An 18861-nucleotide genomic window follows, 5' to 3' on the forward strand; every position below is an offset into this window, starting at 1 on the left:
CCGCACTTCCGGCGACGGGCCCCCTCCGCGCGTACTTCGGCCCCCACGGGTGTTTAGTGGTGGGGGTGGCAAAGCTAGGGCGGGTTGTCGCGACGGGGCCGGGCCCCTTCGCCGTCTCGAGATGGGGCTGGCGAGAAGGGCCCCTCACGGAGTTGCCATGGGCGTCTAACCGCGGCAGCCAGGCCCCTGTCTACGTGAGACCCCGGCCCCCGTCCCCTCTGCAGCCCGCCCGCCACCTGCGCGCCGCGTGGCCGCTGCTGGCGCCTGCCCGCCCCGCGCCTCCGTCTCTCACGGTAAGAGGCGGGGAGGGCCGCGACGCCTCTCCCTGGAGGGCTGGTCGTGAGGTCTCGGCGAGCCCCTCCGCCCAGCGCCCCGCCCCAGGCCAGCGCTCCATTGGCGGCGGCGGCGGGCACGGCCGCCCTCGGGCCGGAGAGGGGAGCGGGTACTAGCGGGGGCGCCGGCACCGCGCGTGGAACCTCGGCCGCGGGGTCCCGCCCCTGGCCCCTGGCCCGCCCCGCCCGCCTCGCTTTGCTTTTCGCTCCGCCCCTCGCCCGCCCCGCCTCGCTTCCCGCGCGCCGAGCGGAGCCGAACGCCGGGTCCTCCGGGAACCTCGAGCGGGGCCGGGCAGCACCCGCGGGGTTCTACTGGCGTCCTCCGCTGCCATGAAGCGGGACCGGCTGGGCCGCTTCCTGTCCCCTGGGGCGGCCCGGCAGCGCGGGGCCTCGGGCGGCGGCGGCGGCCGTGCTCGGGGCCGCCCTTCCCTCAGCGGCGGGTCGAGGGTGGACGGGGCGACGGCGCGGCGCGCCTGGGGCCCGGTTGGGCACTGCGGGGACGCGAGCGAGGACGGCGTGGACGAGGCAGGTGGGTCCACGGCCCGCGCGTGGCGGGCGGGGGTCGCGGCGGGGGCTGCGCGTGGGCGGAGCTGCACTGACGCCCGGAAGCCGGCGCGGCCTCCCCTCCGCCCGGCCGAGCGCGTAGCGGGCTCGGGGCTGCGTCTGGATAGGCGCTGGGCGACCGGCTCGGTTTTCCCCGCGCTCCGTGACGCTGGCGTCGCCGGCCCGGCCTCCCCGGCCGCGGGCTCGGTCAGAAGGGACCCGGCGTGAGGAGCGCTGTCACCGCGGGCAGGTGGCCCTTGCGCGCCCGCGCGTGGGAATCGCTCTCTCCGGCTTCGTGTTCCCCGGGAGCAGGAAAGGAGGCGGCACCTGCACTTGGCAGACAGGAAACCGCGGCGTTTCCTGGAGGGCGCAGCGCCTTCCCCGGGTCTCGCGGTCGCTGGGAGGAGGGTGCAGTTCCAGGTTTCACTCGTGAAGTTGTTTCGCTGGGAGGCTTTCAGAGGCCTTTGAAATTTGAAAGATTTCTTGGACCAGCGGCCGCATCCCCCACAGGGCGGCTTGTCCCGCCTAGAGCCGCGCGCCCGAGCCGCTTGCTGTGTCCGAGGGCCGCGCGGAGGGCGGTGCAGGCGCTGCCCTCGAACCTGGAGTCCGGGACGCCCCGTGCTGAGGAGCCTCCTCCTTTGCCGGCTGCTAACACTTTCCGCCGCTCTGTGCAGGAGCAGGCCGGGCTCTCGCCATGGGTCACTGTCGCCTCTGCCACGGGAAGTTTTCCTCGAGAAGCCTGCGCAGCATCTCTGAGAGGGCGCCTGGAGCGAGCATGGAGAGGCCGTCCGCAGAGGAGCGCGTGCTCGTCAGGGACTTCCAGCGCCTGCTGGGGGTGGCTGTCCGCCAGGACCCCACCTTATCTCAGTTTGTCTGCAAGAGCTGCCACGCCCAGTTCTACCAGTGCCACAGCCTCCTCAGGTCCTTCCTGCAGAGGGTCAACGTCTCCCCGACGGGTCGCCGGAAGCCTTGTGCAAAGTACGCCCTAGTCTGTTCAGGGCACGTTCAGGCTGTCAGCACTGCAGTGTGACGGGTGCTGAGAGGGACAGGGCATGCCTCGGCGGTAGCCTCTGGGTGGGGGGAATGGGCCATGCCCAGGCTCAGTGTGAATAGCCCTGGGATTGGTGTGGAGAGACGAACTGGGAGGAGATGGGGTGAGGGAAGAGAAGAAGGTTACCTATGGGGACCGCTGAGGTTTGAGACCTTGAGAGGGTCCTGTACCGCACGTGCTGTGAACCTGCGCCTGCTTGTCCTGCTCATGGCCACACTGATCCTTTGCAGGGTCGGTGCCCAGCCCCCAACAGGGGCAGAGGAGGGAACGTGTCTGGGTGAGTCCTCCCCCGGTGGAGGGTGGGCTGGGTGCCGACCAGCCGTGGAGCTGACATCTCTGTTGACTCTCTGCAGTGGATCTGATCACATCAAGCCCCCAGTGCCTGCACGGCTTGGTGGGATGGGTGCACGGACATGCGGCCAGCTGCAGGGCCCTGCCCCACCTTCAGAGGACACTGTCCTCTGAGTACTGCGGCGTCATCCAGGCCGTGTGGGGCTGCGACCAGGGCCACGACTACACCATGGACACCAGCTCCAGCTGCAAAGCCTTCTTGCTGGACAGTGCGCTGGCGGTCAAGTGGCCATGGGACAAGGAGACGGCGCCACGGCTGCCCCAGCACCGAGGGTGGAACCCTGGGGATGCCCCTCAGACCTCCCAGGGTAAAGGGACAGGGACCCCAGTTGGGGCTGAGACCAAGATTCTGCCCAGCACAGATGAGGCCCGGCCTCCTTCAGACAGCGAGGCGGTGGGGCCCAGGTCGGGCTTCCCACCTCAGCCAAGCCTGCCCCTCTGCGGGGCCCCAGGTAGGAGGCACCTCTTGCTGGTGCTAGACCAGAATCTGTGCTTCTCAGCCGGGCAGGGTTTTTGGCAGAAAGTGAATGTCTCCACTGCTCTAGGTGGTGGCTGGAGTGTGGTGTGAGAAGGAACAGAGCTTGGGGCTTCTGCCTGCGGCTGCTCACCACATCCAGAGAGCAGGGAGGGGCGGCCAGCCTGTCTCGGCCTCTTGCTCTGTGAGCAGGGCTTTGTTCCAGTAGTTTCTGTGGAGACATGCTCATCAGCCATCTAGTCTTCCTCTAAGCTTGTGCTTGGGGCTGCGGGGACTGAGGACGAAAAGAATGGGGCCTTGTCTGTGGACGTGGGAGAAGAGAATGGCCATTGCCTCTGTGGCTGCTGTCCTGGGCCAGCTGCAGGTCATTTCCTGGCGCTTAGCCAGCTGCCTGGTGACACCCTGGTGTGGGCCAGTGTGGCGCAGCTTTCTCTGCTGACAGGCTGAGGGGAACACAAGGCCCTTGTTTGGGCCCCAGAACCCTTAGCACTGTGGGCTGGTGCAGCTGCTCCTGGATGTTATGTTAGGAGGGCCGGGGCCAGTTTCCCTCCGGCCTCTTGTCGTGTGTGTGCTCTGCGTACCTGTCCCCACCTGGGCACTCAGCTCCCACCTTGAGTCCTCAGGGGAGCTTCCAAAAAACGTAGCTATCTGTTATCCTAGACTTTGGGAGGCTGAGGTGGGCGGCTCACTTGAGGTCCGGAGATCAAGACTAGCCTGGCCAACGTGGCAAAACCCCATCACTAATGAAAATACAAAAACTACCTAGGCATGGTGGTGGGCACCTGTAATCCCAGGTACTCTGGAGGCTGAGGCATGAGAATCACTTGAGCCTGGGAGGCAGAGGTTGCAGTGAGCCGACATCGCACCGCTGTACTCCAGCCTGGGCGACAGAGCAAGGTTCCATCTCAAACAAAAACTCAGCTACCCAGATAGTTCAGAAAGATACGGGTGCACAGATTAGAAAGTGTGGCTTGGGGTCCTTGGGTAGGAACGGGATTGTGAGTGTCATGTCTTAGAGATGCTTGGCTTTTAAACTTGTATGCAGTATGTTGACAACAATACAACCTCTCTATCTGTGTATCTATTTTTGTGACAGAGTCTCGTTCTGTAGCCGAGGTTGGAGTGCAGTGGCGCGATCTTGGTTCACTGGTACCTCTGCCTCCCGGGTCCTGGTTCAAGCAATTCTCCTGCCTCAGCCTCCCGAGTATCTGGGATTACAGGCACGTGTCACCACGCCCAGCTAATTTTTGTATTTTTAATAGAGACGGGGTTTCACCATGTTGCCCAGGCTGGTCTCGAACTCCTGACCTTGTGATCCACCCACCTTGGCCTCCCAGAGTGCTGGGATTACAGGTGTGAGTCACCGCGCCCGGCCAAGAACAATACTGTTTAAAGCTTATTTTAGGCCAGGTGCAATGGCTCATGCCTGTAATTCTAGCACTCTGGGAGGCTGAGGTGGGCAGATCATGAGGTCAGGAGATTGAGACCAGCCTGGCTAATGTGGTGAAACCCTGTCTCTACTAAAAATACAAAACTAGCCGGGTGTGGTGGCGGGCACCTGTAGTCCCAGCTACTCTGGAGGCTGAGGCAGGAGAATGGCATGAACCCTGGAGGCGGAGCTTGCAGTGAGCCAAGATCACACCACTGCACTCCAGCCTGGGCGATAGAGCGAGATTCCGTCTCAAAAGAAAAAAAAAAAAACTAGCTGGGCGTGGTGGTGGGCGCCTGTAGTCCCAGCTACTCGGGAGGCTGAGGCAGGAGAATCACTTGACCCTGGGTGGTGGAGATTACAGTGAGCTGAGATCCTGCCACTGCGCTCTAGCCTGGGCGACAGAGCAAGACTCCATCTCAAAAAAAAAAAAAAAAAAAAAAGGAAACTTACTTTAAGTAGAGATGGAGTCTCACTGTTTTGTCCAGGCTGGTCTTGAATTTCTGGCTTCAAGTGATTCTCCTGTCTTGGCCTCCCAAAAGCCTGGGATTATAGGGATAAACCACCAGGCCTGGCCAAGAGAACAGTAATATTATTTATTTATGGAGTCTTGCTGTGTTGCCCAGACTAGAGTGCAGTGACACGATCTCAGCTCACTGTAACCTCCGCCTCCTGGGTTCAAGTGATTTTCCTGCCTCAGCCTCCCGAGTAGCTGAGACTACAGGTTCGTGCCACCACACCCGGTTAATTTTTTGTATTTTTATTTTATTTTTGTATTTTGCATTTTTATTTTAGTTTTTTTTTTTGAGACGAAGTTTAACTCTGTTGCCCAGGCTGAAGTGCAGTGGTGTGATATCGGTGAGCTGCAACCTCTGCCTCCCAGGGTCAAGCAGTTCTCCTGCCTCAGCCTCCTGAGTAGCTGGGATTACAGGCACCCACTACGCCTGGCTAATTTTGTATGTTTTAGAAGAGATGGGGTTTCTCCATGGTGGTCAGGCTGGTCTTGAACTCTCGACTTCAGGTGATCTGCCTGCCTCAGCCTCCCAAAGTGCTGGAATTACAGGCATGAGTTACCATGCCCGGCCCAATTTTTTGTATTTGTAGTAGAGACAGGGTTTCACCGTGTTAGCCTGGTTGGTCTCGATTTTCCTGACCTTGTGATCCGCCCACATCGGCCTCCCAAAGTGCTGGGATTACTACAGGCATGAGCCACCGTACCTGGCCCAGTAATTTTTTAAATGTCTCAGAACATCCACCAAGTCCAGGCTGTCCTAGAATGACTGGATCGGAGTCTGTGGAAGGACTGGGCTTTCTGGTTCTGCTGTTCCTGAGGGTTCTGATGCTTGTTGCTGCCTGGGTGTTTCTGGACGTTGGGCTGGCAGGACAGGATCAGAGGCCGCGTAGCACTCTTGGCAGGGATGGGGCCAAGGTGGGGGAAACTTGCGGGTCAGGGACCCCAGGCTCCCTTCTGGTCATCAGTAGTGGAGTTGTACCCCCTGGCAGGTGAGACCTTTCTGTGTTCCATATTGGTGACAGGACCTTGTTCTTTGTTTCTCAGGGCAGTTGGGTGAGAAGCAGGTCCCATCTTCAACCTCGGATGATCGGGTAAAAGACGAGTTCAGTGACCTTTCTGAGGGGTGAGAGAAGAGTGGGTTTGAATAGCTTAACGTTTCTCCTTCAAAAACCAAACAGCCATCATAGGGCCAGCTGCCCATGCCCTGGTACCAAACTAAGCCATCATAGGGGCCGGCTGTCTGTTCCCTGGTTGGGACGCGCCTCATCTCGAGGTGGGAGGAGAGGAGGGGCTGGGGAGCTTCCGAGGCTGCTTATCTCTGATTGGTGGTTTCCTGGGTGCCAGAGGGCACCCCCAGACCTGAGGCAGCTCCAGAGGGAGCTTGATAGGGTTTCTGACCTGGAGCAGCCTAGAAGTGAATTTGTTGAAACCACTCTGTGGCTGGGTCCTTTGTTTCTGCTGCTGTTTTCTCTTTTAGGGCTATGGTTTTGTGTTCGCTCCAGCTGTTTCTGGAGTAGAGGAAGCCTGACTTTAGCCCTTGACTATGACACTGTTGTGACTTGAAGCAGAGGCTCCGTGAGGAGGTGTTGGAGGAGGACAGGCCTCAGAAGGGACCCCATCAGTGTCTGCAAACTCCCTGGGCCACCTCTGCCTCTCAGCCAAGTGCCACTCAGGGCAGTTGTGCCAGGCTGGGGTTTGCACCATTTCCACCCTCTCCCGTCAACCTTGGCTGCAACAGAGACGCACCTCATCCAAATGAGGACTGCCCAGTTTGGGGGGCAATCCCAGTAGGGTGTCCAGTGATGAAATCGGGCAGGTGCCAGGAGGCACCTGGGCTGGCTAAGGCTGTCCTCAAGACCACCAGGAGACGAAACCACAACTCAGGTTTTAGCATAAAGGCCACAAGTCTTTTTTTTTTTTTTTTTCCCTTTGGTGAACTTTTTTTTTAGACTGAGCCTCACTCTGTTGCCCCGGCTGGAGTGCAGTGGCGCCGTCTCAGCTCACTGTGACCTGCACCTGCTGCGTTCAAGCGATTCTCCCGCCTCAGCCTCCCCAGTAGGTGGGATTTCAGGTGCCTGCCACCACGCCCAGCTAATTTTTGTATTTTTAGTAGAGACAGGGTTTCCCGGTATTGGCCAGGCTGGTCTTGAACTCCTGACCTCAGGCGATCCACCTGCCTCAGCTTCCCAAAGTGCTGGGATTACAGGCGTGGACCACCACACCCAGCCACTTTCATCAGCTTAGAAGTGGCTCATGGCAAACCCATCAGCTGCATAGGGGTTCGCAGTTACGGGGTGAGGTGGTTGATTTTTCAAAATCTGCTTAGCAGGAAGCCACCTTGGAGAGCCTCTACCCCTTCTGGGCTACTGTGGAAAGTGCTCTTTCCAAGTCTAGTGTTCTGGTGCCCGGAGCGTGTGGCTTGTGGGGGTTGCTGGCTTGTGAGCCTGGTCGGTCCTTTGCGTTCGGAAATGAGATTGGAAATTTGGGGATTTTAGATTTAAGACATTTTCAGAAGAACTCAAACGTGGACATGGGGGTCCATGTGGTAATCTTCAGGCAGGGGGTGTTGTTGGAACCGTTACTGCCCAGGCCCAGGGCTTTGCTGAAGATTCTCTCTTCATTCCTAGAGACGTCTTGAGTGAAGACGAAAATGACAAGAAGCAAAACACCCAGTCTTCGGATGAGTCCTTTGAGCCTTACCCAGAAAGGAAGTAAGTGGGCAGCCCGGGATCTGCTGGAGGCATCCGTTGGGTGACCTAGACACCCGCCTGTGCCCCAGGGGCTCTCACTCCCCGCTGTGCATACCCTCAGTTCACTCTCTTTGTGTCCGGATCTCCCAAGCCCAGTGAAATGTGGCTTCCTTCAGTGAGCTGGGAGGCAGGGGGCGGGGCAGGTGGGCAGGTGAAAAGGTGGGTCCTCCTGGTGGTTTGCAGCTGGGACCTGGTCTCAGCGCTGTGAAGTGACCAGCAGGCCGGGTTAGGGCTGCCTCAGAGTCCCAGCAGTGGACGGCAGGTGTCTCTGTTGACAAAACCCAGCCTCGTTTGAGAGCGAGGCTCTTAGGTCCCTTCTGCCAGTCCTGCTCTGGGTTCACACCCCAGTGTCCCCCCTGGAATTCCCCAACCCATCGCTTCTGCTTTGTGTGCATCCTCAGGCCCAAGGACCCAGCTCTGTCATCCTCACAGTTATGACTCCATCACTGACGTCCATGGCCAGGCAGCCACGGTCCACTTCCTTGTTGAGTCACTTCTGTGACCTTGTTTTGACTTTGTTTTTAGGGATTTATGTTTTCTCTCTTTGGTTAGAACACAGGCCTTGGTAGTGAGGGCTGGTTTTCACTTGTGCTGTTTTCTTTGCAACCCTGTACCCAGGAGTACCCAGAACACTCCCAGGTAGTTGGCGACTGACCCGGTCCCTGTCCTTGAGCATTTCAGTGCAGAACAAAGGTCCAGAGGGCAGGCGGCTCTGAGTACCACAGTCTGCCGCTGGAACCCTGCAGTGCGGACTGAGAGGTCAACTGCCGTTTTCATTGAAGTTCTGATGCTGTTAAGTTCTGAAAAGAGAAACAGGAGCAGAGGAGGCGGCCGGAGAGAGGTCAGAAGCAGAGGGCAAGACTGAGCCAGAGGGGCTGCAGGGGCCTCAGCATGAACAGAAAACTGGTCAGGCCCAGAAAAGGTGCCCGGGGGTCCCAACCCTCAGGTTTGTTCCCAGGAATCATGGCTGGGGTGCCTGCCTGGGGCTGCTGATTAGAAGCCCCCACTCCCTGTGACCCCCCCAGGTTGAATTCAAATCCCAGGACACCTGAGAATGTTTCTGTGGCTTGCTGCCCAGAGGGTCTGGGGATGCTGGTGAGAGGAGGGCTGGGAGCTGGGATGGGAGGGGCCAGGTGAGCCTTTTCCAGAGGGGCAGATTCAGGAGGGGAGGGTCCTCTCTGCTGAGCTCCTGCTGCTGTGACAGGGACAGCACACTCAGACTGTGTCTTTAGTTCCTCTGGACCCCAGGAGTGCAGACAAAGACGTGCTTTGGGACAGAGACACAGGAGACATGTTTTCAGAGACCTCTAGTTAAAGGGGTGACTTTAGTGGGAACCGCTGCGTAGGAGGCAGGACTGGGTGGTAGCCAGCATGGCTTCCTGACCGTGGCGAGTGCCAGGGGCACTTGGTTCCTCAGCTGCTACAGTGAGACCCCCCTGGGAACCCAGAAGGGCCTCTGCACAGCCCCAGCCCATGTGCTGCCTCGCAGTCTTCTCGACTCTGACCTTCGCGTTCTAGCAGGCAAGCTCGCCTGCACCCTCAGCTGGGGCAATGATGTGTTAATGAGGGGTCAGTGGTTCCAGCCAGAGGTGACGGGGTTCCAGCCCACCCCGTCTGCGAGGATCCCCGTCCCAGACACAAGGGCACAGAGACTGCGGGTGCTCCGAAGCCTCCTGTGCTGAGGAGGAGAGCAGTCAGTGTGGGAACCATATGGCCAGCCACTCAACAAACAAGGGGCCACCCAATCCAGGCAGGCAGGGCAGGTGAGGGACATGTGGCCAGATCATGAAAACCAGTTATCAGGGACAGGGAGAGAAGGCACAGCCTGTGCAAAGTCAACACAGTTCTTTTCAATGATTTTTTTTTTTTTTTTTTTGAGACAGCATCTCGCTCTGTCACCCAGGCTGGAGTGCAGTGGTGCGATCTCAGCTCACTGCAAGCTCCACCTCCCGGGTTCAAGTGATTCTTCTGCCTCAGCCTCCTGAGTAGCTGGGATTACAGGCGTGCATCACCACACCCAGCTAAGTTTTGTATTTTTAATAGAGATGGGGTTTCCCCATGTTGGCCAGGCTGGTCTCAAGCTCCTGACCTCAGGTGATCCACCCACCTCAGCCTCCCAAAGTGCTGGGATTACAGACGTGAGCCCCCACGCCCAGCCTCAGTGCACTCTTTAAAGAGAAGGGCAGTTAGCGACAGGGTCTCATGCTCTTGCCCAGGCTGGGGTGCATTGGTACGATCATGGCTGATGGCAGCCTTGTGCGCTCTAACCGAGCCTCTCACCTCAGCCTCCCAGAGTGCTGGGATTGCCAGTGTGAGCCACTGGACTCGGCAGTGTAAATTACTTTTTTCATGCTTTTGCATATGGATTGTTCTCTTAATTTCCTTTTTAGATTGTTCGTTGATAATACATAGAAACATAATTGGGTTTTGTGTCTGGATTTTATACTCTGCAGCTTTGCTGAAATCATTTATTAGGGTTTTTCTGTATGTGGATCTTTAGGGTTTTCTACATACAAGGTCATGTGAATAGGGAGAATTTTTCTGTTTTCCTTGCCCAGTTACTCTGGCCAGGGCCTCCAGTGCTGTGCTGAGAACAGAGGTGAGAGAACCGGTGTCTTTTCCTCATCCTGGAGGAAGAGCTTTCAGTTTTTCACGATTTGAGTGTGGTGTCTGCTGTGGGCTTCACGTCCAGGCTTTATCATGGTGAAGTTCCCTTCTTTTCCTGAGGGATTTCCTTCCCTATCCTTATCTGGATCCAAAAAGGAACCACAAGTGTATCTCTCCTCTAAGTCTCCAATAGACGTACACTGGATGCTGCTGTATTTGCTGGTCCCTCAGGGACTTGCCAGACCAACTAAAATGCGCGACCCCAAAGTTTTGGAGGACAAGGTCTCCTGCCCACCATGGTCCCAGCCAGCAGCTCCAGGAACACAGGCTGGGCTCCCCGCAGCGGGGGCAGGGGCTGAGGAATGCGGGGGTGGCAGCTGCTCACCTTGTGCTTCCGGGGGAACAGCACCTGTTCCTCCAAAGCCCTGGCTGGTGGCTTGAGCTTGGAATCAAGCTGTCCTGTTTTCAGAGAGTGCATTCTGAGCTGCTTCCTAGCATGTAAGGTCGTTTTGATAAAGGGGTGGCCCCTTTGTCTGTTCTGCCATCTTTCCTGGTATCTCCAGTGTCGGGTTGTATGAGTAGCACTAGCACAGGATGAAGCTTCAGTTCTCAGAACTGTGCCCTCGCCTCGCCCTCTGCTGTGCTCGCCTCTGAGGCCTCCTGTCCAGAGTTGCTCTGGCTTTGGTGGCTTCAGGTAGATTTTGAGGGTCAGTCAGCACAGAAGCAACTCAGGGAAGCTTCAAAAAAACCATCTCTCATGTTGGAGAGACAAGAAACCTTTTTCAAATGGAGATCAGAAACCACTGAATCTGGGAACTTCTTTTTTTCAGGGTCTCTGGTAAGAAGAGTGAAAGCAAAGAAGCCAAGAAGTCTGAAGAACCCAGAATTCGGAAGAAGCCGGGACCCAAGCCCGGATGGAAGAAGCAGCTTCGTTGTGAGAGGTGAGGCCTGGAGCCCGAGGCGCGCCCTGCCTGTCGGGGCCGGGCTCCATGCCTGCTCTTCGTTGCAGGGAGGAGCTTCCCACCATCTACAAGTGTCCTTACCAGGGCTGCACAGCTGTGTACCGAGGCGCGGACGGCATGAAGGTGAGCACGGGCTGTGCCTGACCCAGGCCCCGCAGCTGTCAGTGTGAGCCTGGGGGAGGCACCGGGTGTTTCTGCAGAGCCTGACTTAGACTTGTGCCCAAGGTGACTGGAGACCTGGGGTAGATGTGGGGCCAGAGTTTCACTTGAGACACTCCCTGGGGGTCTAGAAGTGTCTTGGAGTGAAGCTGTGGAGGAACCAGTGGTGGAGCTGGAGGAGCTGGATCTGCCTTCCTTCCAGGGGCGTCAGCTGCCACCCGCTGAGGGCCCGTGCCGCTTGGCCCGGGTGAGGCTGTGCGGGTCTCTCACTGAGTCTCTCCTGCAGAAGCACATCAAGGAGCACCACGAGGAGGTCCGGGAGCGGCCCTGCCCCCACCCTGGCTGCAACAAGGTTTTCATGATTGACCGCTACCTGCAGCGGCACGTGAAGCTCATCCACACAGGTACTGCTGTCGTCAGCGTCACCCGCGCGGTGACAGCTAGGGGCACGTGACCTGCTTTCCTGTCTTCCTGATACCCATCCCCGCCCCAAGAGTTGGGGATCGTGTGCAGGTGGCTGATGGGGCCTCGGGTACTCAGTCACGCAGGTGGATGAAGGCTAGAGTAGGGCATCAGTGTCAATCTGCCCTTTCCTGTGATGGGAGGAATTCCTGACTTCCCCAGGATCTAGGCAGTTTGTCAAAACCGATAGCCAAGCAATCTTGGTGTCCCTTTGCAAACTGGTCACTTTAGTTTTTCATTTTTTTTGAGACGAAGTCTTGCTCTGTTGCCCAGGCTGGAGCACAGTGGCGCCATCTTGGCTCACCACAACCTCCGCCTCCAGGGTTCAAGTGACTCTTCTGCCTCAGCCTCCCGAGTAGCTGGGATTATAGGCACCTGCAACCACGCCTGCTAATTTTTGTAATTTTTGGCAGAGACAGGGTTTCACCATGTTGGCCAGGCCAATCTCTTTAACTCCTGACCTCAAGTGATCCACCCACCTCGGCCTCCCAAAGTACAGAGATTACAGGTGTGAGTACCACACCTGGCCCAAACAAGTGTCTCTTAAAAGGGAAGGCGGGAGGTAGAAGGCATGCCAACTCTGAGGAGCTGCCCGTGTGGACAGGCGGGAGGCACGTGTGGTTCTGCTGCTTCATGTGTGTGTAGCTCATCTCATTAAGACCGGAGGTGGATGGGGGAATTGTGACTGAGGGTGCTGTCTCTGTGCCCGTCTTATTTTTCACAATTTCTATAATGTACAAGTTACTTTTATAATCCAACAAGGATATGTTTTCAAAATGACAAACTTGGCTGGGCACGGTGGCTCACACTGTAATCCCAGCACTTTGGGAGGCCAAGGTGGGTGGATCACCTGAGGTCAGCAGTTCGAGACCAGCCTGGCCAACATGGTAAAACGCCATCTTTACTAAAAATGCAAAAATTAGCTGGGCGTGGTGGCGCACGCCTGTAGGCACAGCTACTTGGGAAGCTGAGGTGGGAGAATTGCTTGAACCCAGGAGGTGGAGGTTGCAATGAGCTGAGATAACACCACTGCACTCCAGCCTGGGCAACAGTGAGACACTGTCTTAAAAAAAAAAAAACAAACTTGTTTGAACTGCGTGGACCCACGTATACGTGGTCAGGGACTCGAATCCCTGGTATTCAGAGGGCTGCCTTTTCATAAGTGCAGGTTCTGTAGGGTCTCTGCAGGGCTAACTTTGGGGCCTGAGTATGAGCAGATTTTGGTAAGGGTTGGGGTGCCAGGGGGAACCAGCTGAAGACAACTGTATGTTGCTTAAATAGTTTTCCTTGGTTTTGAACTTATTACAGAATTAATAAGAATTATTTATTCTTATTTGAATTTACTACAGAAAGTCTTTTTTCATTAAGATTGATTTTTACTGCTGGATCATCTCCTGACATGCGGGTTATTTTGTTATTTTTTTGGGTTCTCCCACTTCTCTCCTGATGGCAGCAGTTCCTTGTGTTTGGTTCTTCAGACTCTGCATCTGTCCACTCACTGATGGTCACAACCAGCAGTTCCTTAAAAACCTGAAATCAGGCCAGGCGCAGTGGCTCACGCCTGTAATCCCAGCACTTTGGAGGCTGAGGCAGGAGGATTGCTTGAGGCCAGGAGTTTGAGACCAGCCTGGGCAACATAGTAAGACTGTCTCTACCAAAGATTTTTTTTTTAATTTAGTGATTGAGACAGAGTCTCACTCTTATTGCCCAGGCTGGAGTGCAGTGGCGCGAACTTGGCTCACTGTAACCTCCGCCTCCCTGGTTCAAGTGATTCTCCTGCCTCAGCCTCCTGAGTAGCTGCGATTACAGGCATCCGCTGCCACGCTGGTTTTTTTTTTTTTTTTTTAAGTGGAGTCTCGCTCTGTCGCCCAGGTTGGAGTGCAGCGGCACAATCTCAGGTCACTGCAAGCTCCACTTCCCGAGTTAAAGTCATTCTCTTGCCTCAGCCTCCTGAGTAGCTGGGACTGCACGCACCTGCCACCTCGCCCGGCTAGTCTTTCATATTTTCACTAGAGATGGGGTTTCACCGTGTTAGTCAGGATGGTCTTGATCTGACCTCGTGATCCACCTGCCTCGGCCTCCCAAAGTGTTGGGATTACAGGCGTGAGCCACCGTGACGCCCAGATAATTTTTATATTTTTAGTAGAGGCGGGTTTTCTGTGTTGGCCAGGCCGGTCTCAAGTTCCTGACCTCAGGTGATTTGCCGGCCTCAGCCTCCCAAAGTGCTGGGATTACAGGCATGAGCCACCATTCCCAGCCCCATTTTTTTTTTTTTCCCCGGGACAGTGTGTTGCCCAGGCTGGAGTGCAGTGGTACAATCTCGGCTCACTGCAACCTCTGCCTCCTGGGTTCATGCAAGTCTCCTGCCTCTGGCTACCGAGTAGCTTGAACTACAGGCACCCACCACCACGCCCAACTAATTTTTGTATTTTTAGTATAGACGGGGTTTTACTATGTCGGCCAGGCTGGTCTTGAACTGACGTCATGATCCGCCTGCCTTGGCCTCCCAAAGTGCTGGGATTGAGCTGTGAGCCACTGCACCAGCCCCCCATGGTGGTGCACATCTGTGGCCCCAGCTGCTTGAGCGGTTCAGGCAGGAGGATCACTTAAGCCTGGGAGTTCCAGGCTATAGTGAGCCCTGATTGTACCATTGCTCTCCAACCTGGGCAACAGAACAAGACCATCTCAAAAAAAAAAAAAAAAAAACGCTTGAACCTGGGAGGTGGAGGTTCCAGTGAGCTGAGATTGGGCTATTGCAGTCCAGCCTGGGCAACAGACCGAGACTCAAGTCTCAAAAAAAAAAAAAAAAAACAGGGTCGAGTAAAATGTCAAGGTAGAGTTTCCCTCTGCAGGGAAAAGTCTGTCTTGTGAAGTGTTTTGGGGCTTGACAGCTGTGGAGGCAGCACAGGGTAAATGGGTCTGACTAGAAAGTGGTATCTCTTTGTTTGAGGGTGTGAGAAAGGTTTCCAGAGCGTACAGCCTTGCATAACCCCCGCCCTTGGGTGTGGACCCCTCTCATGGAGATGAATTCTAGAGAACAGCTATAGCTGTGACAGTCAGTGATCTATACAGCCTTAGTGATATGGTGTCCTTTAAGAATTTGTATGCCAGGCACAGTGGCTCATGCCTGTAATCCCAGCACTTTGGGAGGCTGAGGCGGGCGGATCACGAGGTCAGGAGTTCAAGACCAGCCTGGCCAATATGATGAAACCCCATCTCTACTAAAAATACAAAAATCAGCTGGGCATTGTGGCGGGCGCCTGTAGTCCCAGCTACTCGGGAGGCGGAGGTTGCAGTGAGTCGAGACTGTGCCACTGCACTGCAGCCTGGGTAACAGAGCGAGACTTCATCTCAAAAAAAAAAATCTGTTTAAAGAAACAGATTTCTGAAGTTTCTTTAAAAATCATCCTCACATGCACACGGCTGATGAAGCCATGACAGTGTATATCAAGCGGTTTAAAGATCTTAATAAATGCGGCCCTCAGAGGCCCCTTGCTTGGGCCCACTGTATGGTGTGTGGAACCTTCTTCCGGGCTGTGATGTTTTACGTTGTCGTCGGCGTCCCCCCGGGAGGTTGGAGCATCAGGGGCCTGGACTCACTGGACTCTCCTCTCTCAGAGGTGCGGAACTACATCTGTGACGAGTGTGGACAAACCTTCAAGCAGCGGAAGCACCTTCTCGTCCACCAAATGCGACATTCAGGAGCCAAGCCTTTGCAGTAAGTGTGAGCCAGGGCCTCCCCAGGGCTGTGGCTGGCCCATGCACCTTCTTACCTGCCTCTGTCCCCCAGGTGTGAGGTCTGTGGGTTCCAGTGCAGGCAGCGGGCGTCCCTCAAGTACCACATGACCAAACACAAGGCTGAGACTGAGCTGGACTTTGCCTGTGACCAGTGTGGCCGGCGGTTCGAGAAGGCCCACAACCTCAACGTACACATGTCCATGGTGCACCCGTTGACACAGACCCAGGACAAGGCCCTGCCCCTGGAGGCGGAGCCACCACCCGGGCCACCGAGCCCCTCTGTGACCACAGAGGACCAAGCGGTGAAGCCAGAACCCACCTGAGGACAGCAGTGGGGATGAGCACCTCTAGCAGCCTGGACTCTGCAATGGCCGTGTCAGCCTCACCCTTCGTGCGCACCTGCATGGGAGGGTCGGAGGGTGCTGCCCGCCCTTGGTGTACAGCTCAAGTAGCCTTCCTCTGCTCTGGGACCAGTGATTTATTTTCCTACAAATACCGAGTGACTTGGGGCCAGACAGTTTATAAACAATTGATTCCTTTTCCCCACTAAAGCAATCGAGGAGATTTGTAATCCACTTTTTAGTGCAACAAGAGCTCCGTGTTATGCTTGTAATAAATTATTTACAAAGGAGCTGGGCTGGTGTGCAGTGGCAGGTCCTCTCAGAAGAGATGAGGCTCCTGGTGCAGGTCAGCATCAGGAGCAGCCTGCTGCCTGCTCCGGAGGGCAGTGCTCACCTCTGGGTCGCAGTCCCCACGATCAGCCAGCAGCTGTGAGAGAGGAGCAGGTCCTCAGCCCATGCCGTCCAGTGGGCCTCAGACCACAGGGAAGGGGCTCTGGCAGAAAGAGTGGAGTCGCATTGCCAGCCGGGCGGACACATGGCCCGGGCAGCTGTGATTTTTCATGTCCCCCGCGTGGCCCAAGGTGGGTATCTTGACGTTACCTCTGCCATGCGTGAGAAGCTCTTTTTCGGGCACCGAGGTATTAACTGCAGCAGGAAAAGACGAGCTTTTGTTATCAATTCCACAGGGTTGCGCTAGAGAGAAAACAGGCAAAGTCACAGGTTAGAAGACACTGAAACAGGGTTGGTGTGTCTCCCATAATCTGCATTCTGTGTTGGAACATTCTTTGGCAGAAGGAGCCTGAGGCTACGGGAAGCTCCCCTGGAGATGGGACTGGCCCTTGCACCTGCCTGACCCTGGAGCTCCAGGCTCCTGCCGGCTGGAGGTGAAACTGTGCTTGTGTCCCCAGCCACGAAGAGCTGGACCAGCTTCAGGTACATGTCAACAGCAACGTGCAAGAAGGCCTCTTCCCTGATGGCCGCGTCTTCGTGGAAGTAGGAGAGAAGACTAGAAGTAAAGACATGGTGACAAGTGGCTGCAGACTGCTGGAAAGGTAGCGGGTGAGGCCAAGGGATACTGCTCATCTGTGCAGCAGAGGCACAGGCAACCCTTCTCATCTGGTGGGAGAGCAAGAGCTGCTAAGATGGGGGTCTGGGAAACACTGCCCCTGCCCTGACCATGCACGGCTGTGCCCTGCTCCCTGAGCAGCCTGTAGGTGAAGATACCTGTAGAATGTGAAGGGCAGCAGCCTGGTATGCTGATCCGGGGCCATGCGGAGGAGGAGTCGCCCCAGCCTGAGGTCTGCAACACCAAGAGGTGGCTCAGGCAACTCTGGACGTCTCTGCCTGTTACCAGTGCTGGGGGACACCTCTGGAGGTTGGGACGTGTACCCTGGGAGGCCTGGCTGTGGGGGTGGTGCGGGGCGAGCAGCCTGAGCTAAGGATACCCGGGCACCCGTCAGCAGCTGGGAGAAGATGGGGGTGTGGGGCAGAGAGAGGCAGTCCCCACGATAGGCCATTGGTCCTGGGGTTGACCAGTGAGCCAGTAAATTATCTTACACGTTTGTACTTAATCTGTCCCAACTGAAATGGAGCTATAACTTAGCAAAAAGATAAAGTCATAAAAATGAATGAGTGAACCTCAAGGAGGGCTCGTTCTTAACCATTTGAAAGTTGCCTCTGAAAAGAGCAGCCCTCCGCATCCGCGCCTCAGCAGTGTTTCTCACCACTCTCTGTCAACTGAAAGAGTGCCAGCCAGGATATCTTCCTCTTCTCTAAACACTCGAGGACTGCAGCACAAACATCTAAAGCCTTCGATGGGTCCGTGGCACTCTGTAAACCGCAGGAGAGCAACCCTGAGAATGGCCAACCTGCTGTGCTTCCGTGGGTAGGAGGGCACAGCCCTCAGCACAGAAGGCATTTCTTCTTTGCTTATTGAAAGTCTTAAAACTGGTGACAACCTATGGAAGGTAACACTGGGCCTCTGGACAGAAGAGGCTCAGGTAGGAGGCCAGGGACTTCAAGCACCCACACCAAGGCTGCTGCACCATGTCCTGAAATAAGGCATTAAAAAAAAGGCCTTGCCAGGCACGTTGGCTCACGCCTGTAATCCCAGCACTCTGGGAGGCCGAGACGGGCGGATCACGAGGTCAGGAGATCGAGACCATCCTGGCGAACACGGTGAAACCCCGTCTCTACTAAAAAATACAAAAAACTAGCCAGGCGAGGTGGCGGCGCCTGTAGTCCCAGCTACTCGGGAGGCTGAGGCAGGAGAATGGCGTGAACCCGGGAGGCGGAGCTTGCAGTGAGCCGAGATCGCACCACTGCACTCCAGCCTGGGCGACTGAGCAAGACTCCGTCTCAAAAAAAAATAAAATAAAAGGCCCACAGGCTGGATGCGGTGGCGCACGCCTGTAATCCCAACCCTTTGCGAGGCCGAGGTGGGTGGATCACTGAGGCCAGTTCAAGACCAGCCTGGCAATATGGTGAAACCCCATCTCTACTAAAAACACAAAAATTAGCCGGGCATGGTGGCGCACGCCTATAATCCCAGCTACTCAGGAGGCTGGTGCAGGAGAATCGCTTGAACCCAGGAGGCAGAGGTTGCAGTGAGCCGAGATCACACCACTGCACTCCAGCCTGTACAACAGAGCGAGACTCCATCTCAAAAAAAAAAAAATGCTCACGGCGTGGGAGTTCTCACACTTCTGCAAACACAAGGAGCTCCTGAGCCACTCTGGAAACCCTGACTTGGAAACTGGCTGCCTGGTGCCCCTGCCTGGCCCACAGTTGGAGAGGACACCTTGGCCGGTAAGGTCTGACTTACATTTGAGGTCAGATGTGACGAGAGCAGGCCCATCAAGGAGAAGAAGAAAAGGAAAACCAAGAGCTGCAAATAAAAACGTGCACTTCTTACTACATTAAAATTACCTGTGCTCTGTCATTCTAAATAAGGCCAACATGTTCCTCTTTAATTGAAATTTTTTACATCTAGGCCATAAATCCTTTAAGTGGATCTTAGAAAACTTTCCAATCACTTTTAGAGAGACCGTTTAATTGAGAATTAATTACTACTGGCTGGGTCATTTCATACTTGCCTTTAAACAAAGCTAGAAACAGTTTGAAAAAGTGACAAGAGCCAGAAAAAAG

General features: G+C 55.9%; 2 protein-coding genes across 5 annotated transcripts in view; one reads left to right on the plus strand and one right to left on the minus strand.

Annotated features, from left to right (window-relative positions):
* The first annotated feature begins 7 nt into the window (after positions 1-7).
* ZNF276 (zinc finger protein 276) lies at positions 8-15999 on the plus strand. Of its 2 annotated transcripts, none has more exons than XM_030924426.1 (11): positions 8-293; positions 1550-1853; positions 2157-2203; positions 2280-2729; positions 5740-5818; positions 7323-7406; positions 10883-10993; positions 11062-11137; positions 11460-11577; positions 15254-15353; positions 15426-15999. In XM_030924426.1, exons 2-11 carry the CDS (start codon positions 1570-1572, stop codon positions 15694-15696), a joined length of 1620 nt encoding a protein of 539 aa, XP_030780286.1. In that variant the 5' UTR covers positions 8-293; positions 1550-1569; the 3' UTR covers positions 15697-15999. The 2 variants fall into 2 exon arrangements, with proteins under 2 accessions (XP_030780286.1, XP_030780285.1); XM_030924425.1 differs by lacking the exon at positions 8-293 and adding an exon at positions 333-861.
* The window catches only part of FANCA (FA complementation group A), a 78858-nt gene continuing 75000 nt past the window's right edge, over positions 15004-18861 (minus strand). The window contains exons 38-43 of one of the 3 annotated variants that reach the window (XM_010378383.2): positions 18539-18601; positions 17439-17544; positions 16939-17014; positions 16564-16720; positions 16315-16407; positions 15004-16141 (exon numbers count right to left, since the gene is read on the minus strand). In XM_010378383.2, the coding sequence (XP_010376685.1) occupies positions 16034-16141; positions 16315-16407; positions 16564-16720; positions 16939-17014; positions 17439-17544; positions 18539-18601 (603 nt within the window). In that variant the 3' untranslated portion in view covers positions 15004-16033. The other 2 variants (XM_010378401.2, XM_030924417.1) reach the window with 2 other exon arrangements.

Source organism: Rhinopithecus roxellana, chromosome 20 (genome assembly GCF_007565055.1).
Source record: "Rhinopithecus roxellana isolate Shanxi Qingling chromosome 20, ASM756505v1, whole genome shotgun sequence".
In the NCBI taxonomy this organism is placed as follows: Eukaryota; Metazoa; Chordata; class Mammalia; order Primates; family Cercopithecidae; genus Rhinopithecus; species Rhinopithecus roxellana.